This window comes from Arachis ipaensis, chromosome B1 (assembly GCF_059453495.1).
Source record: "Arachis ipaensis isolate K30076 ecotype BB chromosome B1, ASM5945349v1, whole genome shotgun sequence".
Classification (NCBI taxonomy): Eukaryota; Viridiplantae; Streptophyta; class Magnoliopsida; order Fabales; family Fabaceae; genus Arachis; species Arachis ipaensis.
Genome location: NC_142436.1, coordinates 137,790,450 through 137,818,270, shown reverse-complemented (window position 1 = coordinate 137,818,270; position 27,821 = coordinate 137,790,450). Strand labels below are relative to the sequence as shown.

General features: G+C 34.9%; 3 protein-coding genes and 1 non-coding gene across 4 annotated transcripts; 1 reads left to right on the top strand and 3 right to left on the bottom strand.

The window, feature by feature from the left end:
- Positions 1-420: 420 nt before the first annotated feature.
- On the bottom strand, positions 421-10,002 carry MAD1 (mitotic checkpoint family protein). The gene is made up of 16 exons (XM_088501843.1): positions 9,658-10,002; positions 9,458-9,557; positions 9,218-9,378; positions 8,829-9,026; positions 8,650-8,742; positions 8,308-8,424; positions 7,085-7,332; positions 6,359-6,530; positions 5,024-5,131; positions 4,721-4,924; positions 4,177-4,339; positions 3,489-3,579; positions 3,319-3,388; positions 1,803-1,931; positions 1,567-1,605; positions 421-1,184 (listed from the first exon to the last, which is right to left on the bottom strand). The coding sequence occupies exons 1-16, from the start codon at positions 9,835-9,837 to the stop codon at positions 1,095-1,097; spliced, it is 2,163 nt and encodes a 720-aa protein (XP_088357969.1). The 5' UTR covers positions 9,838-10,002; the 3' UTR covers positions 421-1,094.
- Positions 10,003-10,055: 53 nt separating this feature from the next.
- TRNAV-AAC (transfer RNA valine (anticodon AAC)) lies at positions 10,056-10,129 on the top strand. Its single transcript has one exon. It is a non-coding gene; the product is annotated as a tRNA-Val (tRNA).
- A 2,052-nt stretch (positions 10,130-12,181) lies between these two features.
- Positions 12,182-15,729, bottom strand: LOC107635815 (acyl-CoA). The gene is made up of 7 exons (XM_016339380.3): positions 14,642-15,729; positions 14,446-14,512; positions 14,307-14,357; positions 13,676-13,728; positions 13,355-13,565; positions 12,977-13,147; positions 12,182-12,401 (listed from the first exon to the last, which is right to left on the bottom strand). Exons 1-7 carry the CDS (start codon positions 15,460-15,462, stop codon positions 12,345-12,347), a joined length of 1,431 nt encoding a protein of 476 aa, XP_016194866.1. The 5' UTR covers positions 15,463-15,729; the 3' UTR covers positions 12,182-12,344.
- Positions 15,730-16,071: 342 nt separating this feature from the next.
- Positions 16,072-27,306, bottom strand: LOC107635788 (dynamin-2A). Its single transcript, XM_016339357.3, has 22 exons — positions 26,713-27,306; positions 26,420-26,470; positions 26,207-26,327; positions 25,942-26,034; positions 25,574-25,635; positions 25,262-25,379; positions 24,466-24,808; positions 23,992-24,139; positions 23,586-23,687; positions 23,391-23,510; positions 22,779-22,862; positions 22,303-22,430; positions 20,739-20,823; positions 20,492-20,618; positions 19,781-19,857; positions 19,054-19,110; positions 18,545-18,692; positions 18,291-18,439; positions 17,904-18,017; positions 17,758-17,825; positions 16,934-17,109; positions 16,072-16,616 (listed from the first exon to the last, which is right to left on the bottom strand). Exons 1-22 carry the CDS (start codon positions 26,851-26,853, stop codon positions 16,384-16,386), a joined length of 2,745 nt encoding a protein of 914 aa, XP_016194843.2. The 5' UTR covers positions 26,854-27,306; the 3' UTR covers positions 16,072-16,383.
- Between the last annotated feature and the right edge of the window lie 515 nt (positions 27,307-27,821).

The following is a 27,821-nucleotide window of genomic DNA, read 5'->3' as shown; positions in this document are numbered from 1 at the left end:
AAAAAAATGGATGAAGTATCTTTTTTATTTTTGTTTCACTCAATTTTTGGTATTCTTGACAAGATATGAAATCGATATTATATCAAGATCTTAATTTGGAGAGCAGATACACTCCTTTAAAAAGGAATGAACTCGACCTAAGAATTATTAGTAGCAGTGTTGAAACAAATTGCGTTGAAATACTGCTAGCAAATTTATGTCAAATAAAGTAAAATGAATAAAGAAAAAAATAATTAAATAAAAAAACTTTGAATAAATGAAAGTGTAAAAAAAATTTAAGAACAAAAAGCATACTTTATCCTAAAAAATAGTATTCCCTTTTGCCTTTAGATGCTCGGTGTAAAGAAGCTAAAGTAACATCAACTAATACGCACATGCAAATACATAGACATAGACATACAATTTAACATGGTGATGAATGGTTCAGAGAAAACTGTAATGGCAAACAATTTGGCTTGAAACTAAGACAAAGCAACATGAATAATTAACTGTAATTTGACTGAACCCACTTGCACTTGGTGCAACACTAGCTAGTAGCTACCCTGAATCCTCTTGCCCGTTTCTATAGCTTTGCAATCTACTACCAAAACAGTGCATTGCAGTACCATGGCTACTAGACCCCCTACAAGTCTCACCAGTTACGCTCAGTCAGATCAGAACATCGCAATGTTACATTACTTTCGACCCCAAATTCATGCCAACATCTAGGGCACACTAGTAAAGTGATTCAACAAGATAAACCCTAGACAGGTAACTCAGCAATATATGATGTATATTTTTTCAAGGTGTTGTCTACAGTGTCGGGTGAAAATTTAATTTCCTAACACACACATACACTGGTAGAGCACACATTGACAGTTTTTCCTAAAATCATATATCAAGATCAAATTCAGCAATTTTGGCATAATTTTAAAAGGCACGAGAGAATTGGCCTTTTTCTCAAATCCAAGCTATCCATGTGGCAACAATTTCAGAATTCAAAACTTGAGTTGACCAACATTCAGAAGTTGGGGAGGCACCATGTACAACATATTGACATGAATGAGTGTTGTGACGAGACTGTATAATGTAGACTGTAGACAAGTTGGTTGAATTTAAGATAAGGTTCTTCTATTGAAGGACTCCACCGTTAGGTTGGCAGTGAAAGCAGGAATTGAATTCATCTTCCGAATGAATATCTCAACCTGGGAGTGTTTAAGTCAACAAACGCACCTTTCAGTAGAAGAAACAAGAACATATGACAAATTACGTACAATAAACTCAAAAAAGGTATACTTAGGCTGTTTTTTTATAGAAAAGCAAGTCCTAGAATGTCTATTTTTCTTGTGAAAAATATTCTCAATTATTTATATAAAACAAATGAATGTTTTTCTGCAAACACAGTTTTTCTCGTTACAAACTACTTGCTTAATGATTAGAAATTAGAATCGATGTATTAGATAATTATTAATAACAAAGTTATTCAACTAAATATTCCTTTCTAACGATATGTAGTGGAAAAAAATAAATATTTAACAGATGTATTTATTATTGAAAAATATTTCAACAAAATTTTAATTTCCTTACCTGACGAGATATCTCAGGCTGAGCTGTGTATTGGTTTACCTATTGTTATTGAGATGAAATGAAAGCAGCATATCAGAATGTTTACAAGCCATCATTGTGAAATCAACCTCAGAACATACTTTCATAAATTTTGTTGTTGGATTAACAAAAGCCTATCCAAACTGATTGTGTATAACTGAACACAGAATGTAGCCTCTTAATCTTCATTAAATCCAGTATAGAATTAAGAATCTTACCAAAATATTAGTATTCCCTGATTCATAGTCAAATTCAAGTTTCTCATCATCACTTTGTGCATAAATTGATTGCAAGGTAAATCGTGTCACTGGGATTCCATTTGGTCGCTGGTGTTCATCCATTACAATCTGCCAATTTGAATACCAACAAATTCAGAAGCGTTCTAGAATAAGTTGTCAGCTTCATCCAGTTCTAAAATAATGAGCAAAAGCTCAAGAGACAATTCCTTTGAGAGAGAACAACACAATATGGGCAGAACTATTGGATGGCGTGTTCTATTGAACAGAAAAGTGCAAACCATCTATCTATTATAATATATTAAAACAGAACATAAAGTAATGTTATGGTGAATGAATGACACATAAAGTTTTCCTAAAGTTTTAAGTTTCATATGAAATTGTCATGTCATCTATTGCAACAACATAGAAAAAAGTATCTATCTTAGAACTACATTTATACTACCATAAAGAATAGCATTTACATAATCAATCTAGCATTAATCTCATAATTTCACACACTAAATTATCTAATTCTAAAAATAAATAACATGAAAAATATCAATTCATATCAATGGTCAAAATTCTACTATTCTATATCCTATGTAAATAATAAATTTCATTTTATGAAAATCTATTTATTTATTCATCTATTTATCTATCAATTTATTTATAATCTATAAAAGAGAATACAAGTAATGACACAATAAACTCTTGACAATATTAGATAACTTCTAATGTTGCCATATAAATATTTTAGTGAAATTGTCATTTTATAGTTTTTTTATCACATCACTTTTATAATATATTAAAAGAGAGTCCAAAATAGTGAATAAATGACACATAAGGTTTTAAGTTTCATATAAAATTGTCATGTCATCCATTTTTCATTTTAACAACATAAAAAAAATCTATTTTAGAACTATATTTATACTACCACAGGAAATAACATCTATATAATCAATCTAGCATTAATTTCATTTCACACACTAAATTATCTAATTCTAAAAAAAATAATATGAAAAATATTAAATCATATCAATAGTCTAAATTCTAATATTATATATCCTATTTGAATAATAAATTTTATTATATAAAAATCTATTTATTTATTCATCTATCTATCTATCTATCTATCAATTTATTTATAATGTATAAAAAAGAATATCAAGTAATGACACAATAAACTCGTGACATATGAGATGACTTCTAATATTGCCACATAAATATTTTAGTGAAATTGCCATTTCATAATTTTTCTATCGATGTATGACATCACTTTTTATGTGAGATAGTTTTCCAGCATACCAACTTCACTACAAGCAATCTGTTATAGAAACCACCTCACAAAGAAGCATGCTAAAATGTTACTTGCAGATATAATGATTAAAAAAATGAATATGCATTATATTCAGTTAATTCACATTGTGTTTAAAAAACACCTTTTAGTGCAATAGTTTTATTTTATGCTATTTTTTCATGATGGATTTAAGTAAAACCAAATTCCCTATATACCAACCTTGTAACCAAAAAGCTCGCAGCATGCCCTCCGGAAGACTGAAATTCTGTCTGCAAACACAGTCTTGTATCTGTTCATGTTGTAAGCATTCTGTTATTCCAGAATCATATTGATAAAAAAAACATATAATGACGAAAAAGGTAGCCAGCTATAAACATCAAACAACACACCTTTCTTCTCGCTTCTCAAGTGTGGCAATTTGCTCCTTTAATTGCACTATCTTATCTGATATGTAGCTATCTACCAGCTTTCCAGTGTCACCTGAACAGTTAACAGTGATCAGGATGGAAGCCTTGGACAACTTTCGAACATGCTGCTGCTTTTTTTTTTTTCTTAATTTCTTTTTTTTCCCCATCGGGGGTGTGAAAAGGGAAGATTCTTGTTACAATTAATGTCAGCCTAAAGTAGAGATGTTAAGCTATTATCATAACGGCGTTGAGCTCTGACGACGGAAAATATACGAGAGACTACATTGGTGCACTTTTTTTAATCTGGGAGACCAAATTGTAACAATTAGAAAGTCAGGGACTAAATCAGTGCAACTTGCCAATCTCAGGGACCAAAGTGGGGCTTAACTCCTCCATCTCACTCTGTTTTCTGTTCCATTTAAATAACTTTCAGATGAGACCTCTAGACATTCTGTTTTCAAAGATTTGATATAAAGCAAACAATCTAATCTAAATCCGCAGATACTGACCAGAGGGACAAAAATAAATCAGTTTTTAGGCTCAATTCAGTCAGTATAAAATGCATAATCACTTGCAAAAGCAGGACTATCAAATCAGTTTCAAACTGTTCTTTGTCAAATCCTCAACTCTAATTACCTACTCTTCTAAACACAGATCTGTCATTGTGTACCTGATTGACCCTTCAATTCCTCAACAGCTTTCAATTTCTCTTTAGTTTTTTGCAGCTCGGTTTGCAGTGCTTCTATGGTTTGTTTGGCCTCATTATCAACAGTAAGGGTATTCACCATCCGCAGAACTTTTGTATTAGCAGCAGAAAAATCACCATGACCCAACTATAGAAGGAAAAGCAAAGATTAGAAGGTCAGATATCCATCAAACAAGAACAAAAATGCTAAGTGTGGGTGAAACAGTTTTGAAGTTAAATAAAAAAAAAAAAGAGAGAGAGAGATTAGTGAATACTGTATCTTGTGAAAAATGTTGGTTGCTCAAAATATATTTTAATTGAAATTTGAAAACTCCAATGAAGCCCTAGTTTACTTAACAAAAGAAGTAATTACATCTTTTTTATCAGAGTCTATACATGACAAGTAGAACCATACCAATGTTCATAGTAAAGATGGCTATTAAACAAATAGGAGGAACTTCAATATTAAATTCTTTGCACTTGAAAATTGAAAAACTAAACATAAATAAACGGCTAAATCAGCACCAACCTTTGCCTCTAATAAAGAAATCTCTGAACGGAGGCGGTCACTCTCCCTCTCCAATGACTTAATTCTTTTTAACTCATTATGCAACTTTTCATTAAGTAACTTGATTTCCTCATGTTGACGATTATTAACTGCTCTCTGCTCATGTAAGGCACTTTCTAATTCTTTAATACAGTCATCTTTCTTTGCAAGAGATGATTCAAGGTCCTGTTTGTATCAACCAAACAAAAAAGTTAAACAAAAAAGGTAAACAAAAAAGAGATCACACAATGACTGAAATGATAACAGGAAAGGGAAAAGTGCAACCTGAAGGGCCTGCAGAGTGCTAATACTCTTAGATCCATCTGCTGCTTCATCATTCTTCAAATTGGACATATTTCTTAATTTGTTTCTTTCCTCAGTAACAACAGCAAGCTGAAATGGCAAGATACATGTAATTGATATAACAGAACTAAAATTATTGGCCGACATAGTAATATAACTGTCATGCAGTGATTATCCACTATTATCATGAATAGACTTGCCTAGAAGTTTAGCTAGTTGTTGCCCAAATAATGGCTGTTTCAAAACAGATCCAAAGTATAATACGGCAGAAAGTTATGGTAGGAAATTACATGAAATATTGAGAAACATGAAAGATTCAAAAGAAATATCAAAACTTTCAATTAAATGGAAGTGATATTTTAACACTGACTGTCAAGCATAGTCGTGTACAGTAAACAACATGGAAACAACAATCAAGCTTTGGGGCTAATAGTGCAAGTTCACAAACTTCAGTAGAGCTAGAGCAGAAGGGGTGATTGCACCAAACAGTACTTTGCAACAGTATGGTTGTCTTAAGACAAAAATACACAAGATACAAAATAAATATACAAAGTCTTTTCTTCCCTGTACAATCAGCATGAAAAATACGGAAACTGAATAGAATATTTTGATACTTATCACAACTTTATCCATTCAAGATAAAAAGCCATAAAGTTATAAATTGACACTTAAATGCTTCATTCCATAGGCATGTTGTGATCAAGTCTCTGAAAGTTGTGTTCGCATTAATTTCACTTATAATACACGATAACTTTGCAAGTAATGAACCTACGCACTGCACATGAAGTAGGAAGGTAAAAGATCAAGGCTGCAGAAGTTTCAAATATCAGTGTTGGACAAATATGAATATGTTGCTTGAGTGATTTATAGATTGATGGGAGAATTAAACTTGTAATGAAAAGTAAGATCTGTGAATATAGTTTATAACAGGCATAGATGTTATTCATACTGAGCTGAAAAATATCAATAGAACAGAGAAAAAAAATAGAGGTTATAAAGCAGCTATGGAGTATTTCCTTGGAATTAGTGATGAAAAGTCCATTCTAGATAGTATACCCAGCATTCAAACTATCTCCTATTCCAAGCATCTAAATCACTTCTAGATATTGTTGAAAGCCACAACCTGGTAGCCAAATATTTATCTGTTAAAACATTCTAAGCTGTTTTTACCACTGCTGTTTCAATTGTCCATATTGTATGTTCTACATTAAACTCATTATCTAGAATAAACATATAAAAAGAAATCCAAAGACGATACCGGAACACTAATGAACAAGTAAAGCATCTATTATTGAAGCTGTCTCATTAAACACTAACCATTAACTCAATCTGTTTAATCTCCGATTTTAATGCTTCTGCCTTCTCTTTGGCCAATGCAGCCTCAGACTCAGCACTTTGTTTACCAATTTCAGCAACATCCAGAGCTACTTGCAATTGCTTCACACGGGAAGTTTGTTCACCCTCCTTCTGTTTGCCATCAATGATCTCTCTGCATTGATAGAAAATAACAATGTCATGATCAAATGACAGTACACTACACGAGGATGCACAGGCATCTACACTAATACCCCCCCCCCCAAAAAAAAAAAAAACCAAAAAAAGAAAAAAAAAAGTGTGGTGCCAAAAAAGCAAAAAGAAATCTCATTATGAAGGGATTGCAGGTCTTATACAAATCCAATTCATCATCATTTTTGAAGTGACACAGTTAAAATGGATAGATAGAAAACTCTTGATGCACCAGCATTGGTTAATCTCTCCATCAAAATGATTTCCTAAAGTAGTGCAATTTGTGCACCAATAAAAGAAGTGCCTTATGGGACATTAGAGATAAAATTGCTTGGAATGAGCCCAGTAGATCTCATAATCTCCACAACCTCAAGTTGCCCACAAAGAAAGAAATATTACTAAGGGTCAAGTTCAGCTTTAACCAAAAATAAAATATAAAATTAAACAATACTCCAGAACAATTATTCTGGACAATGTTTCTACTGCCTCAAATCTATGAATAGAGCTGAGGAAACACATTTTTAGCTACTCACGTACTTCTGTAAAGCTGAAAACTTTATAGGTATGTCCTCAAAGCATGAGACACCAGGAATATCTTTAATCATTAATCTCCAAGAGGATATCTGATCCTCTAACTTTTCAATATTTAGCTGGACATCCTGTAATTTGGACAGCTCAGATTCTACTCTTTCCCGGCGGCTCTTCTCCTCCAACAATTTTTCCTTCAAAAGTTCAACGTTCTCATAACTCAATCTTAGCTTTCTCGCTTCCCTTACTTCAGTTTCCTAAAATATCAAAGTAATCAGGATATATTTTTCAGATTATGACAGAATGAAAGCCAACAAAGGCAATAATCTAGTATTCTCCATTTTTAAACAAAAGTGTTCATGAATTAAACAAAACACACATAAAAAGAAGCCTGCAAGGCATAGGATAAGATGCTATCCTAAATAACAGACAAACAACAAACAACAACAATAAAACCTTATCTCACTATGTGGAGATATCCTAAATAACATTAAGGAAAAAAAAACTATAGTTAAAGGAATCAAAAATAAAAAAAATACTGCCTCCTTACGAAGCATACAACTTAACAAACATTGCACTGAATATGGACTTCTGTGTCTGTTCAGAAAATCATTTGAGTTACACCTAAACCAGTAACTATTCTTTTAATTCATTTATGCATGAGAAAAAGACAAATAGGTTCTTGACCTTTTGATCTGCGGACATTTAAGTCCTCGAGGATTTGAAAATACATTTAAGTCTCTGACCTTTTCAAAACCTAGATCGATCCCTTATGTTCACTTGGGTTTGTCAGACCCAACGGAAAAATCAAAAGTGACTCCTGTTGTACTGACCTGGTTGACACTGATGCACACGTGAGAGAATTTTTAAAATGGGACAAATTAGATCCAGGGATCGATGTGTCCAAATTTTGAAGAGGCCAAGGACTTAAATGTATTTTTATATCCCCAAGGACTTAAATGTCTGCGGACCAAAAAGTCAGGGATCGATTTGTCCTTTATTAAACATGAACAGAAGCCATAACTGCTTGATACAAACACATTCTATAGGAAAAACCTTTCCTTTTTATATCCAAATAATTCAACAAATAGTGGCACCTTTAAATTTACGAGAATACCACTTGATTAATTACTGGTACCAGTCCACACATCAAGTCATTGACACATGAAACTTCTACAATCACCACAAAAAATGAATTGAAGTTCAAGAAAAACAAATGGAAGCAATCTTACATAATTCTGAAGCTCTTGTTGCAACTCTTTAACTAAAACACTACTCTCCGTGGAAGAAATTTCGCGGGAGGCCAAAGTTGCTAGTTTTTTCTCAACTTCAATCTTCTCATGCAAACACTACCAACACAAATCAAGATGTAAAACCAAAATAAGTTCATAAAAAAAAGGAAAAAAAGGTATATCATAATGAAATGAAGTAAAGATATAAATCCAACAGAAAGCTGACCAGAAGAATTCAAATCATCCAGAATAAAATTTTAACATTGCATGCTATGCAATGTTCACAGAAGATTCTCAAAGGAACATATAAAGCCAAATGAGCAACTAATTAGATATCTAAACCTCATTGAGTCGGTCCTTCAGATGTTCCAATTGCTCTTTCAGAAGCTCTGCTTCTTTCTCCGCATTATTAGCTCTACATTCCACTTTTTCCAGCTACAATGAAAGAACTGCACAACTTAAGCAAGAACTCGTAGCTATAAACATCCAGCTTAGTTTGCACACCAAATATTGCCACTTACATTTGCAGTTATTTTAGAAACAGAAAACTTCGAGTCCCTTTTCAGTTGTGTAAGTTCATCGTTAAGTCGCTGTTTCTCTCTCTCTGTACTCTCCGAAAGATGGCTGAGCTTTCCTTCTAAAGATTTTGCTTTTTCTTCTGTTGAAGCAGCATGTGACTCGGCCTTCGCACGAATGTTCATCTCATTTTGGAGCTTAACCTAGACTCCACAGGATTAGATAAGAAAAAACACTAGTAACATTGGCGAGTAACAAGGTTCAAATTCAACAGTTCAATAGACATTATCATCAACCAGACCACCAAACTCAGCTTCCTGCTAAAAAATGCATATTGGTACAAAAGTATTTATTCGTCTTCTAAAAGAGAAGTATGCAGAGAATTAAAATCTACCTCAAGATCACTGTTTAACTGTATTTGTTTTCTCAATCGTTCTTGAGATTCAGTAACCTCCTTCAGAAGCTGTTCTTGGAGTGCGTGCTCGCGGCCTTTAGAAGCAGCAAGTTCCTGTTGGGTGTATGATAACTGGTCAAGAAATTTCTTCCTCTCAGACTCTGTAGCAAATTAATTAATTAGAAGCTAAAAAAGGTATCAGAAAAGGAAACATGGTTCGGGTAGAAAGCAGATACGAACCAACTTTACGGAAATTAATATCCAATGCCTCCAATTTAGATTGATAATCACGAACTTGGTTTTCAGCTGTGCTTAAGGCCTCTATGAACTCGGCTTTAACCTGAAACAATTCATATGAATAATGTTTAGATGAAGAGGTTGAGAAGAACGTTGCAGAATGAAAATGAAAATGGACTGGGAAGAGATAATGGGAAACACACCATTTGGCGACACTGATAGGTGCAGAGAAAGTGGGTGTTATCGAGATCCTGCGCCGCGGACTCAGGCAAAGGCGCCGGCGGAGGAGGATCCTCGTAGATAACGAGCTGACGATTGGCGTCGGAGTCGGAGTCGGCATCGGCGCGTGGCCTCTTGGATGGGGGAGGAGTCCTCAATATCATTCTTCTTTTCTCTTCGCTGCACTTGGAACAATCAAATCAATCTTCCACAATATGCACCGCACCCTGTCACCCTTCTCTCTTTCTCTCTCTTATTTGAAATTGAAACCAGCCCCCCCCCAGCACAGGCGCCACTTCAAACCCCAGGGATTACAAGTTACAACCATCGCAGAAAGAAATGTACTCTATAAAATTTAAAAATCTCGAAGGATTTGCATCTAGGTGTCGTGGTGTAGTTGGTTATCACGTCAGTCTAACACACTGAAGGTCTCCGGTTCGAGTCCGGGCGACGCCATTTTATAATAGGTTATTATTTAATGATTTTAACTTTTGTTTTTGTTATTCATTTCCGTTGATTATCTTCCACTTGAATATTTAGAGGCCCTAGGTCGGAAAATGTAGTTTGTTGGTGTGGGTGAACATTCAAGTGAGTTTAGTCCTTCCCTTGATTATTTAGTCCATTTTTATTGGTTTTTTGCTCAAGGTCCACGAGTTTTCTATTGAAATTTTGTTAATGAACAGCTAATATTGAAAAAAGTTGTTTGCATAAGGTTTGTTTACCATCTTGATCTTCATGGTCAAGAGGGAAATATCATGAACAATATAACTCAAAATAACTATTGTGGAAATTAATATGGATCCAAAGCACCTCAAAATAATGTTTGAGGTTTCTCCTCTCTCTTGTAAGTTGGTGTCCCACTTTATTATACACTTACATCGTATAATTAAGTGCTTGAAGAGGCTAAGCTGTAGTTTTCGTATTTTGTAGCAAAAATGGTCGTCACCATGCAGGTTGTCTAAATTTGGGAGTGATCATGAGCTGCTCTTGTGACTTTATTTTGTAACTTTACATGCTTACATGTGTTGAATTTTGACCAATACTGCCATTTACTCCCGTAATATTTTACGGGATCATTTAAGTATTTAACTGATTAGGGAATATTAGAGCATGAATACATCATTTGGTAAGAATAATAACGGGTAATGAAACATGTAGAGACACTAACTAAGATCGAAACCAAAAAAAGAAAAGAAAAGAAAAGATAGTTTGTTTATTCCATAAGCGGTTTAGCGGCTATAACATTGTGATATATATCCCCCTATAAAACATGAATATTTCGTTAAGTTGTTTTATCTGTTACTCAAACACGACACTCATCTGATACTTATTTCACACACGTCATTTGTATTTAATTGTATTTTAATAAAAAAGAAAAAATATTTTTTTAGACATTTTAAATACATCTAAATATTATTATATGTGAGCAAATTCAACTTTATCATTAACCTATATTAAGTTTTAGAGTTAGTCTAATTGATTACCGGTAGGTAGATAGATAGATAAACACTTTGATAAATTCTTGTCTTTTTAAGTAATTTAGTTGTTATATATAATAACGTGATATATACGTGTGTAATACATAAAAGAGAGAGACATACACAAAAGAGAAAATGTATTTTGCGAGAATATATATTTTTTCTTCAGTTGTAGAGTTAAACGATGGAGTTGGTATTTATTTAACATAGATAAATGGATAGATAAATAAATAGCATGCAATTTTCATTCACTAGTCTCACGCTATGATGGTAATGTGTCAGTAGCGTTTGGAAAAAAATAAAAGACTGTGACTGAGAAAGAGAAATTAAAAAACAAAGATTGAGAGATGAAAACTAATTAAGTCTATATTATATTTAGTGTAAAATGTATATGATTGATTTATGTTTTAATATCCTATTTAATGGGAGTAAATGTACTGATGAGGTGAGAGATTAGGGATAAAATGGAGGTGAGGTAGCAAAAGTAAAGATGGTGGAAGGAGTAGAATGAAAAAGTTAGATCATGATATTTTTGAAAATAAATATTAATAAAATTTCAATCTCTGTTACTAAAAATTTTAGTCCTGTTGCCTCTATTTTTGACCCCCAAACACTACCTAACTGGCCTATAGACTATAGTGTATTTAGCTCATTTCTAAAAATTTCATACCATATGGTCATATGACATGTAAAGGTCATTTAATATAACACATCAATGAATCTATAATAATAACACTTAAAATGATTGATAGACTCTAATTTCAAAGAAAAAATATAATAATTTTATAATATTGATAATTAAAATGAATCATCTTCACATACTTGAGAATAAGCAAGCGTTTACTCGTTTTAAATAATTGAGCTGTAGATTATCAAGACTAACCAGATTGAAATACATTGTTCTAAAGATATAATATAGGTCCATTGTTTTAAACCAAGATGTATGAAGTTGATCTTGGAGGAATGAGTTTGACAATTTTAAGGCAATAAAGGGGTTGGGTGCACTCTAGGACAAACATTCGCAGAAAAATTTCGAAGGTTTTCTAATGTGTGTATTTTGTTAATTAATGATCATCAATTCAGCTGTACATATATAAGATATTCCTGGCAAGATATAATATTCACAAGATAACAATTACCATTTACATATTTACAAATGAAAATTACCACCATGCCGTAGTGTTTACTTTCTATTAGATACCTTCCTTAAAAGGACCAGAATCATGCAACAGCTTCATAACAAGCTTCACCTGCAGAGGCAAAAGAGTCAAAGTCATAGCCCGCGAGTTCAGAACCATAAGAACATGAATGTAAAATGACATCATTCAGATATATCAAAAACAAGAACAAAAGGAGGCAGATAAGACTCCTCCAGGCTCGAAACCTTCTGTGAAGATTAAATAAGGATATTGCATGTTACTGTTTTGTTGCTAAATTAAGGGTTATTTTGGTGAATCCACTATCATATGTCTCAAAACGAAAATGGAAATTGCATCCCAGCACTCAACATTTGGGCCTCTGACTCCAAATGTTTAAAAGAGGAAAAACACATCCTACTACTCAAATATGATGTCATCCTAGCAGTTACTCTGCAAGGAAAATCTATCAACTAAATTTATTGTACAATCAAACATTTCATATCATTAGCAAGAAATGGATCCATTTGATAAAATGATTTATAAGAAGTAGTAGAACAAGATCCATTTGATAAAATGATTTTATAAGAAGTAGTAGAACAAGAGTGAACAAAGAAAGGTGAGACACTAAGCAGCATACATGCATAATAACTTAGAAGAATCTACCTTCATGAACAAATTCATCATACCTGAGAAGTTTCACGTATTAAGAAGTCTTCTATAGCTCTCCTAAATTCTTCATCAAGAAGGTAATGGCAGCTATAAGTTGTCACAGGAAGATACCCTCGCTGAATCTTATGCTCACCCTGAGCTCCAGCTTCCACCGTTTTAAGATCGAGTTCAATAGCTGCTTCGATTGCCTGCAATGTTACGAAATACAAATACAAAATGCATAAGCTGACTCCACAGGAAGCCAAAGGGAAGGTCTATTCCATAAAAGATACGATGGAAGAAGTATCTGATGTAAAACTTTAGCATTATATTCCAACCATAAAATCAGAACCAAGCAAAAAATATGGGAAACAGATCAAAAAACAACTTTGGGGAAAAAATCACAGAATGTAAACCTGGTAATAACATGCTTCAAAATGCAAACTTGGATAGTAAGCTCGTGGGTGACATCCCCATAGGCGTCCAAACAAAGTATCACCTCCTATAAGATTTAGGGCACCAGCAACTAGTTCATCCCCTTCTTCAGCAACAACAAGTAGTACCTGATCTCCCATTTTTGACCCCAGCTCATGAAAAAAATCACGTGTCAGGTATGGAGTACCCCATCTGTCAATAGACAAAGGATGCTGCATTATTAAGTGTGGTTACTTCAACAATTCCATCTTGCAAAAATTAGTTCTTATCACATTTGATGGGTTCAATCAAAGGAAACATACTTGTTATCAGTTGTGTTCCGATAGAAATTATAGAAAGAATCCCAATGTGTTGCCTTCCATTACATAAACATGAGATAATGAGTTAGCAAATAACAAGAAACAGACACTAAGTTTTAACAGAATATATAAAAACACACACCAAAACTAAACTGTTATCAGTGCTATGAAATGATTAAAAGAGTACAAGCATTAGGGCGGATGCTCTTATGGACATATCTTCCTAAGGTACTAAAAGCTATATGATGAAACCGTCTAACTTTTTAAGTTAAGAATTGCATGATCAAGACATCATTTCATCATGTCATTCATGTGTAATTCAATTTTACTTTTGAATAGTTTGCTAAGAGCATGTTTCTCTGCACCTCTTATTTATTAAAGAGAAAAGGATGATTTCAAATATGTTTTGCTTTCAATTGTAAGTTTGCCAGCAGAGATCATTTGGCCTAGACCAGTTCAACAGAAGATCATCAATATATGAGACAGAAAAACACATGATGATATATGGTTAAATATAATGTTTCCATAAATCATTTTCTCTAACTAATATATGCTTAAAATCTTCAATAGTAACCATATCGACTAACTTGTTAAGAAAATGCAATCCTTCAAATATCAAAGTCTTGCAAAGTACCTTTATTTCATAACCCCGGAGCCTTTTCATAATCAAGTTCTGGGCTGAGATCTGCAGATACACAAATAATATGACAAATCCAGGAACATATGACAAAATTCTTCTCATGTCATTAAATGCTTTTGCAACCAATACAAACCTTTTTGCGCTCTTGGCGTATATTTTTCCTTTTACTTTGCTTCATGTCCATCAAAAAGTCATCAAACCTGCCAACAAAAAATAATTGTATGGAATATTGACCAATGCTACGAACTTATATTGCATATTTGCATGCATCTTCACAGGCCCAGATATCCTAAACCCTAAACCCTAAAAGAAATGCTTGGATGACTCACTTTTTGTAGTTGCGGTTTTTCCAGTGGTACTGCATTCCAATCCTGGGCAAGAACCCTTTTTGGCTGAGTTGAAGGCACTCACTCTCAGTGGGGAAAGTAACATGCAAGGACGAAATCTGAGACTTGGCAGCGATATCCTTCATGGCAGAGAGGAGGATGTCAAAGGTTTCACTCTTGAAGGGAGTATCGCGGAGCAAGATTCTTGGCCCCGTCACGGGACTGAAGGGGACACAGCATTGCAGCTTCGGGTAATACCTGGATCCGTACGAATAGTATGCATTGGCCCAGGAGTGATCGAACACGAACTCGCCGTACGAGTGGCTTTTCAGGTAGAGGGGAACGGCGGCCACCACGGGGCGGGAGGAGGACGACTCGTCCCGGGCCACCACGTGGTGCGGGGTCCAACCGGTTTGGGCGACGGCGGAGCCGGAGGTCTCCAAGGTGGAGAGGAAGGCGTGGGTCACAAAGGGATTGAACTTGCCGGGGGCAGTGGCATCCACCGCGCACGCGTCCCATTCAGCGGCTGCAACCTCTGAGATTGAAGACAGAACCGATACACTTATCACTTTGTTATTGTTAGTGCCTTCTGGCTCTGGCGCTGTGAGAGTGAATAGTTGTTGTTGTTGTTGTTGTTGTTGTTGGATTTGCGTGGAGTTGGTTTTTCTGCCAAATCCCCAAAAGAGTGCAGTGATTCTACTAGTGGCAACGGTGCATGAGAATGAGGATGGCTTCTTCTCCTTCTCCGACAAGTCGAATCTGCGGCCGAGAAATGGGGAAGGAGGAATGCAGCATCTCACGATAACGCTGCCGCACACTGCCATTGCAACTTCTCTTCTCCCGAACGTTACTTTGCCACGTCGCCAACAATGAGAACCTCATATTATAACCACAACTCCTGATACTTGATTTGATTGCTACAACTGAATTAACACCCACGACCAAAGTGAAAGTGCCCCAAAAATTGTATTTTTTTTTTTAATTTTTATTTGACTTACTGAAGCCACTTCACTATTATATCACTTCTAGAGTTCTAGTGGCTTTGACACCAAGAATAAGGACAACAATTTCACATAGGGTGTGTTTGAAATGATAAATCCTTTTCCTTTTAGACGTATTTGAATTGAGTTAATTTTAAATCAAACAGAATGTTTACAATAATTGAAAAAAAAATAGAATTGAAATTTGAGTTTAATTTTAATACATTAACAATATAAAATATTTTATACAATTATACAATCACATTTATTTTTTTAAATAACCGTTCACACAGTCAATACATCAAAATTAAACTTTAAAAATTTCCACTACCAAGTGAACAGGACCCATTCTTGACAAATAAAAATTTATTACTTCCAGTAATATACTACTTGACTCTAAACAAGAAAAGAGATTTGTGCTTAAATGAAAAATCAGAATAAAAGCAATCACGATTGATGGACAAATGATATAACTGCCGATAATCACATAGATACAAAACAATTACATCTGTATTCTTTTTTTTTTGGAAAAAAAATGTTGGGAAGACAATATCATCTTACCCAACATTGCCCCCACATACCCAGTAAGGGAATAAAATTGGACGCATGCTAAGATGACTGCAAATCAATACTTATCTACAAGCCTATAACATTCCACTATGTTACTTAGAGAGGGGGTGTGGAACAGTCTCGAAATAAAAGCAAGAAAAACTGAATGCGTCCAGACAACAAGAATGCATAATCTTGATGAAAACCATGGTTTATCTAATATCTTGAACCAGATGGCGGAGGGGCTGGTGGCAATCGAGTAGGTGTCCGGCGACTTCCAGAATTTGACCCTGAGCTCAAATCGCCATTTTGGGACGGGTCACTGTAACGTCTACTATGACCACCAGAACCATACCTAGATGGCAAGTCACTGGGACCATTAGCAGCAGCATCAAATGCAGACCTCCAATCATCACCTGAGGAGGCTCCAGAGGTTCTTGGGCTACTTTCTGCATAAATATGTTTGTTAGAACTACATAAATGTAAATGAAATGATATACAAAAATATAGATTTAACTGATGAATATTCAGATACTATCTGATAGTGAACATTGGAAGTTTGCATTCATCACGATACAGGAACGGCTATGAATTCTAACATTTTATAAACCTAGTCATCCATGTTTTCTTCGAAAAAGAAAAAACTTGGAATTTTTTCCAAATACTTGATACTACAACTTAATCTTTCCTGAAAATGAAAAGTGAATACAATATAACTTGTTGAACAACTTCAAAAATGCACCTCAGGCAAGTTTGCAGACATTACCTATTGCACTCCCTCCATCAGACCAAGTGGAGGCTGCAGCCGCTCTGTTGTCGTGGATGCCAAGTTGCCTAGTTAGTTTCGAAAGAAGCGAAGACTGTTTCTGAACACGCTCCCTTTTGCGCTTGACATTTTGGTCCTCCTGGAGCAGCTCCTCAATTTTAGCTGAGCTTTGAGCACTGTCAACCAAATTGAATAAAATAAATGGAGGGAGGAAAACATGTTTTTTCACCATCAAATGTTCAATTTGTGAATAGTAATTGTGAATGAGTATAGTGGTTAGGTAAAAAAATATGTAAAAGATTCATATTATATATATTTTTTAATTAAATGATATTTCATTAGAGAGAAATGATAATGAATACAACTAGAGGATGTTAGATATCACAATTCTAGCACAGATAAAAGAACAAGCATGGAAAACCAAAACAAAAAGTGCAGCAACGTGCCCAGTCTAACATATCAGATGTAATTATCACAGGAAAAACACCTCAGGGTCACCAAAAGTATAGTCCTAGAGCTCGAATCTAAGGTCTAAAGAATATCCTTAAAGATACACACATTCTGCTTCAACCTTATCCCACAACAAGTATAAGCTCTAACAAATATCCTCAAAAGGTATAAGCATTCTTTGCCAACCAAACATACTGAACTCGCTATCCACCACCATGAAATTTTATCCTCCTTGTATATTCCCACAGTGTCTCTGCCCTGATCTTCAAGGTATACGAATAATGGCAGCCCATTACATTATAAATAAAAAACAAGCTAAGAAGCAATGTACTTGACAATTATCAGACCATAACATGCTTGGAGAATGCACTAACCTGATGGAACTGTATAACTGGTTAAGCATGTCTTCTTTGGCTTTCTCTACTTGACAAAGCACAACTGCCTGCCCAACCAAAACTAACTAATCTCACAGACAGCCAAAAAAAAAAAAAAAAAAACTGAACAATCAAAGTAAACTCACTTTTGGGACATTAGCAGCAAGGCTGTTAAGAACAGCTTCAACATAACCACGCACTTCTTGAGACATCCATCTAAGTTCCTCTTCTGGGTCTGCAGGTTTTCTAGCCATAGTATCCTACAAGAGCAAGTTCTCAATTAACTAGAAAGTGGTCTGTGTTTGTAACTATCAGAAAAGTTAACAGCACTCCAAAAAAAGACCCTAAGTTCCAAAAGCAATGAGTTATTTGCACACAAATATCTACTTCAAAGGAGGAGGCTGTCAAAGGAAACTTTTTGTATCCAACACATAAATCCCAAACTTGAGAAGAAATGTAAGCAAAATTGGACTATCCAATGAAATATGTTCATGAGAAAAAGATTCTAGCAAAAAAGAGAAAAAATTCCTTACAAGGGAACCATCAGAAAGACTCTGTCGCATAGGAAAACCCTGCTCACCGATGACTTGACCACCTTTAGACTGTGCAACATTTCTTAGCTTGTTGATCCACTCAACCTTATCTGCCATGCTCTCAGCCTTTAACAAAACTGTGCTTTGAGCTGCAAAATGCATTTTAAACATTAGGACAATCCCAGCATTGTTCAGATCTGAAGATGGATTTAAGAGAACTGGGAGAGAATTAATAAACTAGAATGAGTGATTACCTTTCATGACAGTTTTATAGGGGACCTTATTTGTTATCTTGAAAGTAAGGTTTGATGTTTTTCCAGAATCAGGTCCGTTGGACTTCTTATCCTTAGAACTCTTTGCAGGGGCTTCATCATCTTCAGAAAGTTCCTCAATGTTGCATTCCTGATCATGACATTCAGAAGACAAAAGCAATAGATGAATCACCACACTTAAGATCTATTGAATATTCCCTCTTGGATCAAATTCAAGCTCTAATTAAATGAAGCACTCACTCAAATCATGACGATATGCCACTATAGACATGAAGGTAAAAAAACATTCACACGACATAAAGGGAGTTTGACAACCATGAAACAATATCTATAAGGAAGGACAACATAACCACACAGTTCAACATTTACTTTGAACTTTTTGAAACTGGTCAGTCACACATCACACAATCTCTATATGCGGTTATTTATCTCAATTTTTCCCAAAACAGTTAATATTGAAGTTAGTAACATAAATTCAAGAAGGTCCATACCTCTAATGTAATGACTCCCCGGAAATGTTTCTCCTCTTGTTTCTTGGTGTAACCAAGCTGGAAATACAAAGCATATTTAAATCAATTTGTATGATACTATATTTTTGCAAAAAATGAATAATAGCCTTAACAATTGGAGGTCCTAGGCAAGAGACATATGACCTTTGAGCTTAATTATTCAGGTCATCATATCAATCCAATAGTTGAAGCACTGGAAGGGGAAAAAGGATAAACCAAAAACAATATAGAAACTTTTTGAAGGCAAAACATATTCAAGGTTCCTGTCCATATAGGCTCATTTTAAGAGGGGGAAAAAGAAACTTAAAAACAAATCAAGGACCCACTTAGAGGCATAAAAACAATAATTATCCTTCGTCTATAGTTTAAGTTTTCAAAAGAGTCAGCCCTTGACATGGTATTAAAACCCCATGACCAATGGTAAAGAGTTCGAATTTTGTAACTCTATTCTCAATTAAAACATGTAATTTTGAACAAACTAGAGTGGCCCTGTGTATTATCTAGTATCTCCATTTCAAGCCCAATAGCAATTACATATCTTACATACATAAAAGTAGGAAAACCAATTCTGTGAAGCAACAAGTCATTATGTTGGACGGTTAAGTGCTTGAACTAACTCTTTCAACTTTTAACTTTTAAATCACATTATTAGATGATGCTAGCTTGTTCTGATTCAAAATTAGAGATTTGAACAACATAATTTACAAACCTTGCCACTCTTCTCGTTTAAGACAAACCATCTTCTACTCCAACCACTACCCTTTCCGCTTTTTTTCAACATATATCCTGCATTGAGGGGTGATTACAGAAGTTAATTCAAAGTACTAAACACGTAACTTAGAAAGACATAACACCTAACTTTAAAACAGGGAGATGGAAATAGATAAGGTAGGCTTAGAAACTTTCATTAACACATGATCCAGAGATTCTATGAATATTAGAAAATAGTGAATAACTTTTATGATATTTGCAATAAAAGCTTATTGTATATCTATAACTGGAGATATAACACGATAATATTGTTTTTCTCGTTTGTATTCATTAAACAGACTGAAAATGAAAAGAATCCTCTCAAATTTTTCTCTGCTTCTTCAGTGATGCTGTCTGTTCAAATGATCTCCAGTACAATCTGCGTATGACTAATTTAGTGATTTAAAAATCAGCCTCATCCAAGGCTTGCCCAACAATATTTGGGGGGGGAAAATCCAACTATTGCAAGTTATATATGATAAGAATGACCACCACAAAATTAAGGGAGGTAACTGTTTTGACTGACATGAATACTGAAGATCCAGTTCTAGGATGGGAAAAGAGGAAATCATAAAAGAAAAGGAGGAAGCCACCAGGTTAATAATTATGCAACAGAATCCTTAATAATATTAGGTGCAAAATGCAAATTTTAGGATGAAAATAAAAAAACCTGCCGTTATCTCCCCATCGGGCCCAGCAGTCTTTAAGCTCGATGGCTCTTGTATATCTTTGTCAGGCTGATTGGACTTCTCTTTCATTGATTTTAAGTTTCCTCCACTTTGTTGAGGACTAGTTGCCTGGAAAAGGAAAGAGTAGATGTATCTTGCATGTATTTAGAAAAATAGAAAATTCTAAACTATCATATGATAGTAACAAATTCAAGTCTGTAAATTTTTCCAATGTAAATAATCCCGCACCCTACTCAGAATTGACTGTTCTGCATCAGTTGCCTTTTTGGATGACCGGTTCTTTAGCTCCTCTTCTCGGCGTTGTCTTTCCATTCTAATAAAATTAGTTGGAGCCATTAAAAAATATGAAAGTTAAATAAATACAGCTTCAATCAGATGGTGTGACAGTTAATTTTGGTGTGTGTATATGCATAGTATATTATAGGCTTAATAACTTTGTAAGTCCCAACAGTTTTATTCAATTTTCAGTTAAGTTCCTATAGTTTAAAAGTTTAATCAAGTCGCTGTAGCGTAAGAGAAATTCAACTCCCTACTTTCAACTAATATTACAAAAAAAATAAAAAGAAGGTCAAGTTAGATGGAGATTTCATTAATATTATTTAACCAACCACTCTCATAACCATACAATGAATCAGAAGCACACAATCCCCCCCCACCCAATTTTTCATGATTAAGAGGGGGAAGAGATCAATATATCTCTCTTTCAGCATGCAAGCGTGAGATGTGACATTTTTTTAATTATTCAAAATTTTTATACACTATAAGGACTGTATTAGAAACTTTGAAACTATAGAAATCTAATTGAAAATTGGGCTAAAATATAGGAACCTCCAGAGTAATTAAACATAGATTATATTATAACGCTATCATGATATCCAATAAGGTATACAACATAAACTTCAGCTAGTCATATAACCCTCGATTGGGCCCACAGAAATGTAGATTTTGAAAGTTATCAATCGATGCAACTATACCCTCTAATAGCTTAATGCCTGGACATATTAGTAAAAACTCATTAAAATGGCTAAACAACCATTCACATATATTTAGAATTCTCAATAACTAAGCCACTAATTATGGGCAACTATAAGTCTTAGGCATGAAGTCAATGATAATTACTTAGATGGATACTCGATAATGAACATTAGAAACATAAGACTTGAATTAGAAGAACCAACGAATATTGGTTTGGCTTAGTATTAACAGAGAATGCAATGAATACCAGGTTTCAGCACATTTTTATCAGCATAGAATAAAAGCTGACATTTGATATCAAATGCACTATTGTATTTATCATGTACTGGGAGGAGGAGGAAAGAGTTGTTTGGGGGGGGGGGGGGGGGGGAATCTCATTACTAATAGAGGAACAATCATCTAAGAGGATTGATTCCCCAATTCACAGAATCACTTTCCACCAATTTGCAAGACATTGACAGTTGGGAGGCTGGCAAACTCAATTACCGGGACTAGACTTAAAATGTTATTTTCTACCCTTGTCAGGAGGCAGCTAGAACATAGCAAATCATAAATGTCATATACTTGGGAAGACTACAATCAGGTAAGTCAACAGATTCAAATCTTTAGAATCCTAAATATCTTCTCAATCCCAGCATCCCATTTCAATCACACAGCAATTCCATAAGCCATACATATATATATACCAAGACAATGGTAGTGAATGTAAGGAGTTGCACATTCTACCTCAATGTTTAATTCATGCATTATCCCATCAAAGAGCATAGATTATGAATCCACAAATGGAGATACAAAAAGTTTCATATATTGAACATACCGTCTCTGCACTAAACGAATGAAGTGCTGGGGAGGAACAAATGCACGCTCCATATCAACTAGTGCAACCACCATCGTTTTGGATTCATTTTTAAATTTCTCAAGGGCAGAACTTGCTATTGCCACAATCTGGTAAAAAAAATTTGCAATGAGCCAATTAGTTCTTAATACAATGATAATGGCAGATTTCCTTTATTTTGGATAAAAGAAAAAGAGACAAAGAATGATACAAGAAGATAGGAGAATGAAAGATTCTATATACAATAATATAAACAAAAAAAATACTAGCAGGAATCGTAGTTCGAATTTCCCAACTTATCCGATAGGGAGTTCAACTAAAATGATATTATGCCTTGTATTTATTTATTTATTTTGAAAAAAAGAATAATTTTATTAAGTTGGAGAGAAGAATAATACAAGGCAGAGATAAGAGGTCTGCTAGACAAGAGCTATCCTATGCCTTAACATTTGTGTTACCTCTCTCTTAAATGGAGGATATCTTCCAAGCCCAGGAGTGGCATTTGCAGCAGCAGAAACTAGATCCACAAGCACACGATGTACCTAAATGGTAGTTATAAATAATCTCAGTAAAAAGCTCAGTAGAAACACAAGATGGGATTTTAAATTAGTTTATAAGAAGTCTACCAAAATTGCAGTGTCCATGTGATGATATCAAATTAGCAAACCAGCCAAGGAAATTGACATATCTCTATGAGTACAGGTTAAAACAAATAAATGGCCCAGTTAATATGAAAATACATTATGCTCCCAAAACATATTGACCATTTGCCGGGACTTCATAATCTTTACACATATATTGTTCTGATGCACAAGACAATTTGCTTTCTGACCCAAATGTTCCGACAATGGCTACAGCAACTAATGTGACATGGGAAAAGGAGGACAAATATTCATTAGGGCATACAGATCTGTACCCAAATAGAAGTCCAGCTTTGAAGGTTGACCCTAGTACAATACCCCCTAAGGCTAAATCTCTAGACAGGTCTGTCCCCAAGTTATTTTTATTGGACTATCCTTTGAAGACTTAATATCTCCAGAAACAAAAGGAACAATTCGTTAGATGCATACCTCATCTACACATAGGCGCGATGGCTCCTTTGCCAAATCAAGAACACCTTTTATTAAGGACCTCAAACCTTTCTCTGGAGAGATTAGATAAGGCTGATAGCCGTCTGCTTCTAGAACAATCTGACATAAACAAAAATGGGATAAATAAGAAGTAAGCACCATAAGAGAATATGAGGAATTGAGTTCAAGATTTACCCTCTTGACATTATTTATGTCGAAGTGTCTGTCAATAGGAAGTTGCTTAATTCTGTTAGGAAAATTCCCTTCAAAACTGGCCACAACTTTCCAACCATTACCCTGTAGGGAAATCAACAGCAGAAAATTGGATGAAGACAAAGATAGAATTCTGGTACTGAAAAACTGTGGAATCCAATTCCTGATCGTAGAATCTTGCACTCATTTAGATCTGAAAACACCACTCACTACATAAATTGCCCATATCAAAGGACCTTGCAAATTTTACTAATCTCAAATCCTCTAAAAGGGTACATGATAAATAGCTCCAAAATCTTTGGTATATCCAGTTTTCCCAAAAAATACTACATAATAAAATACTATGCATCCTTGAAGGTGTGAAAAATAGATAATGAAAACTACTAACCTCGCCCCCAGTAAGATGTTGGAGAAACTTCTCCTCAAACTCACGACACAACTCCAAAGCTAAAGCCCGAGTACCTTCGGATGTACTAACCATTTGCTCACCAAGCTTCACTAACTCGTCCTGAACAATTTGAGACTTGCCCTGCAGCCTGCAGCATTTTTATTTTTAGCAAAGGATCATCATAGTTTTTGAAGCCACTCAAAACCCCAAGCCAACTTAATAAAATTAAACAACACACTCCGAAGTGAGCCATTTGTTATTAATTATAAATGCATTTTACAGATAATTAGTAGTATAAATCTAAGTTTAACAATGTGATTTTTCATCACTGTTAAATTGAATGTTCACTCCCTTTGCAGTCATTATCCATTTTCATGTTACACAGCATGCTCAGTCTCCCTTAATCCTGTTCCTTGCTGGGAAATATGACATTTATACTAAACAAGGAAACATAAGCTAGCAAAAACTAAGTACCCAGTGAGAAGAGTTGGAAGCCTTAGTTTCATGCGGTTGCGAATCTGTCCAGCAAGAGACTCAACCAAGGCAACTCTCCCAAGCTTGTTTTGAGGAGCTCCAGTCAATATTGATTTCAAACTTTCAGTCTCTGCTCGCCAAGCAGTTTCCAAAGAGTTCTCAGATGCTGCACTCCCAGACTGTGCAGAAGCTATAGATACAGATTGGCCAATCAAAGCAACCCATGGAATATCAGATGTTTTGGGGGGTCCCTGGTTCAATAGGAGAGCCTGCACTGCTGCAAGAGCTTTTGGTTCTGCAGCAGCCTGATCAATTTTACTGATAACACCAACTGTTCTAGTGGCTACAATTGAAAACCCCAAGAAAAAACTAGTTAAAGGAAACATTACCATGAGTTTATGATTAGGTAAACATAACGATGAAGTTTCTAAAATTAAGCGGTTTAATGGTGTTAGGTGCCCTCTTTCCTAAATACTTAAACTGTTAATGGAGATTCTTGAATGGCAAAACATCACTAACATGACCTCAAGAAATTCCCTTTGGGCTTAGAGTTGACAATGCAGAGGCTTAATCTGGTTTCTGCTAGAACTCATTCATTTAAGATATACATATACCCAAGGATCAAACTCTTAACCTCGTTGTCAAAAAGGTAATGATGCTACATCTAGGACCAACTCTTTAAAAAGTTTAAGTTCTTAAATGGAGTCTCAAGATTGATTTTATGTATCTAACAAATAGCTATAAATTTGAGATGAGGTGACAGGATAATACAAAGCAAGAAGAGCTTAAAACATACATTCTGCATCATACTCCTTTGCCACTCTGAGGGCTCGTGATGCAGAAATTTCTGGTGCCTGAGAAGCAGGAATGACTACCAGCAATATAGCATCATTGTGCTCCACATATTCACTGATCTGAAGATGAAAAACATGAAGACATTACACTGTTCTTCAAAGAAAGTATACGAGAAGAAGAAAACATCTGACTCAAGATATAACTAACATTAAACATACACCACCCTCAATGGAGAATACAGGTGTAATTGCCAGAACATATTTGATGAATCTCAAACTAGGACTAAAGGAGAATATAATTTAAAACTACTCACTGCTTTGTCATCCATAATCCGCTGGTCCAATCCAGGTAAGTCAATCAATTTCAGTGGCGGTGCTGTAGAATTTCAGAACAGAACTAAGGTGTAAGTCTCACATTGCTAATGCATGTAATGTAAGCATTTCTGTGTTTGAGCTTCCAAAGAAAGGGAAAGAGGGTTGGGGCCGGGAGGAGGGTGTTGAGAGAACATGAGATCATAATAAATTGGAAATTATAGTATTGAGCATAATACCATAAGACTAACTCCAGTGTGCCCTAACTAACATAAACAGAATTTTTATATTAACACATTGAAAGCAAGTATTCAATGGTAGAATGTATTCATGCATAAAGGAAGTGGGACTACAAGTGATCCTGGCCTACCTGTACTGGTTCGAAGTTTCAGATATATTTCATCACGGCTCCTACCTGATGATCCTTTGCTTAGTCTATCCTGTAGAGAATGCCGAAGGGCACCTATGAGAGGAAAACAAGACAATGAATCAGAAAGATGATAGGAACAAAGAATGCTTGTAGAATTTCTTTTACAGGGAGAAGGGGGGAGGGGGGGGGGGGTAGATGTTTAAGTGTTAAGAGAGACACATGAACCACATTTCAAAATGAATAGATAATGAGCTTAAGTTCTTACTCGCAGAAACCTGTTGAGATTTATTGTCAATTTGCAGGATGATGGACTTGCTGCTTAAAGAGCCGTCCCTGTTCAATTCGATGCTTATGGGAGCTCTGGTTGCACCATTTTCGCCAGTAGGCTGGCAACGCCAATGGTTCAGTTATTGGTACAAAAAATCCCATTCAGCAAACAAAGAGTAACGGAAATAGCAAATAGGAATGAAGCAGTTACCAAAACAGGATGTCCAATCAAGCTATTCAAGACAGCAGATTTGCCAGCACCCTGATCCACCACCACAATTTGCTTCGTTATTAGTTTAACAAAATGGATCCGATCCGATACATAGACATCAATCGACGAAATGATTAAACAATAAAGGAATACTGGATTGTTATACAGAGAAGCGTAAAGAGTGTGAGAGCGTGGCACTCAAATTCTCAGACAGATTATGAAATGGAAGCATTGCATATTGCACAGAGAGATACGTAATTGGAAATGGCGAGAAGCGGATCGGAGAAACTTACGACATTGCCGAGGGCAACGACGTTGAGGAAGGTGGAAGGGCGCTTAGAGGTGGCGGGGTCGTCGGGATCGTCGTCGGCGAGGACGGAGGAGGCCTGGCGCATGGAATCAGAGAGCTGATACAATTCTTCGATTGCTTCCATTGGATTCGGATGCGATTCCAACACCCAAACGGATCTCACTATGATCTGATCTGCACAGACTCACTTAGGTTTCCGCCCAGATTTGCGGTGCGTTTCCTTTTATTTCGGTTTTTAGTTATATGGTTTTTGCGTCAATGAAATGAAATTGAAACAAAGAATGAAAGGACTCCCAACCAAATCGAAATTAAATCACCGTCATCTGATGTGCCTGTGCTGGCCGCTGCACCTGCACACTCTCATACACTCTCTCTCATGCGATTGCGATTTGAACTTTTTTGCCTATTTATTTTCCTTCCTCCTTTTTGCTAGGACATGCCTCTATTTCGCGCTTTTAACCTCTAGCCAATTAGCCGGCATACCTAAGTGCAAGCCATGCCATCTTAACTAAAGTCATTTACAAGGCTAGAGTACTAATAAAAATCACAACATTCTTTCTTTTTAGTGTTCCGTGCTAATTAACAAGACTTATTATTCCTGTTATCATATGCAATTATGCAAACACGTCATGTGGTATCCACTAAAATTAGTTATTACTATAAAATATATATTAAAATATAAAATATAAAATATATAATAAATTAAATAATATTACAAATATAATTGTTAATTTTAATATACACACAATATTTTTATATTATAAGTATTGATTTTTTTTTCTTTTTATTCTTAACATATATTAATTTAAAATTAGACAATATTAATTTTTTATTGAATAAAAATAATTTGATGTCAATACTTTAAACTTGAAAATAATTTAATAGAATAACAAATTTATTAGAGGTAAATTATATTAACAACCATTCATGTAAGTGATATTAGCACAAGATACTTTTTCACTTGTCATATTTATGTTAATATTTTAAATTTTATAAATTAGAAATATAGAACGTTATATCTCATAAATATTAAGATATATTAATACTATAGTTTGTAAAACAATTATGCTAAGTTTGCAAAAAATTAACTAC

Coding starts and splice junctions, on each gene's coding strand:
- MAD1 (XM_088501843.1), bottom strand. CDS start 9,837: ATGATATTGAGGACTCCTCCCCCATCCAAGAGGCCACGCGCCGATGCC. Junction 8,425..8,649: donor TGAAGGACCGACTCAATGAG/GTTTAGATATCT, acceptor TTGTGTTGGTAG/TGTTTGCATGAGAAGATTGA. Junction 1,932..3,318: donor GCGAGCTTTTTGGTTACAAG/GTTGGTATATAG, acceptor TCAAATTGGCAG/ATTGTAATGGATGAACACCA.
- LOC107635815 (XM_016339380.3), bottom strand. CDS start 15,462: ATGGCAGTGTGCGGCAGCGTTATCGTGAGATGCTGCATTCCTCCTTCC. Junction 14,513..14,641: donor AAAAACCGCAACTACAAAAA/GTGAGTCATCCA, acceptor TTTTGTTGGCAG/GTTTGATGACTTTTTGATGG. Junction 13,148..13,354: donor TTGAAGCATGTTATTACCAG/GTTTACATTCTG, acceptor GTAACATTGCAG/GCAATCGAAGCAGCTATTGA.
- LOC107635788 (XM_016339357.3), bottom strand. CDS start 26,853: ATGGAAGCAATCGAAGAATTGTATCAGCTCTCTGATTCCATGCGCCAG. Junction 22,431..22,778: donor ATCCTCCATTTAAGAGAGAG/GTAACACAAATG, acceptor TTTTTTTACCAG/ATTGTGGCAATAGCAAGTTC. Junction 18,440..18,544: donor CTATAAAACTGTCATGAAAG/GTAATCACTCAT, acceptor TGCATTTTGCAG/CTCAAAGCACAGTTTTGTTA.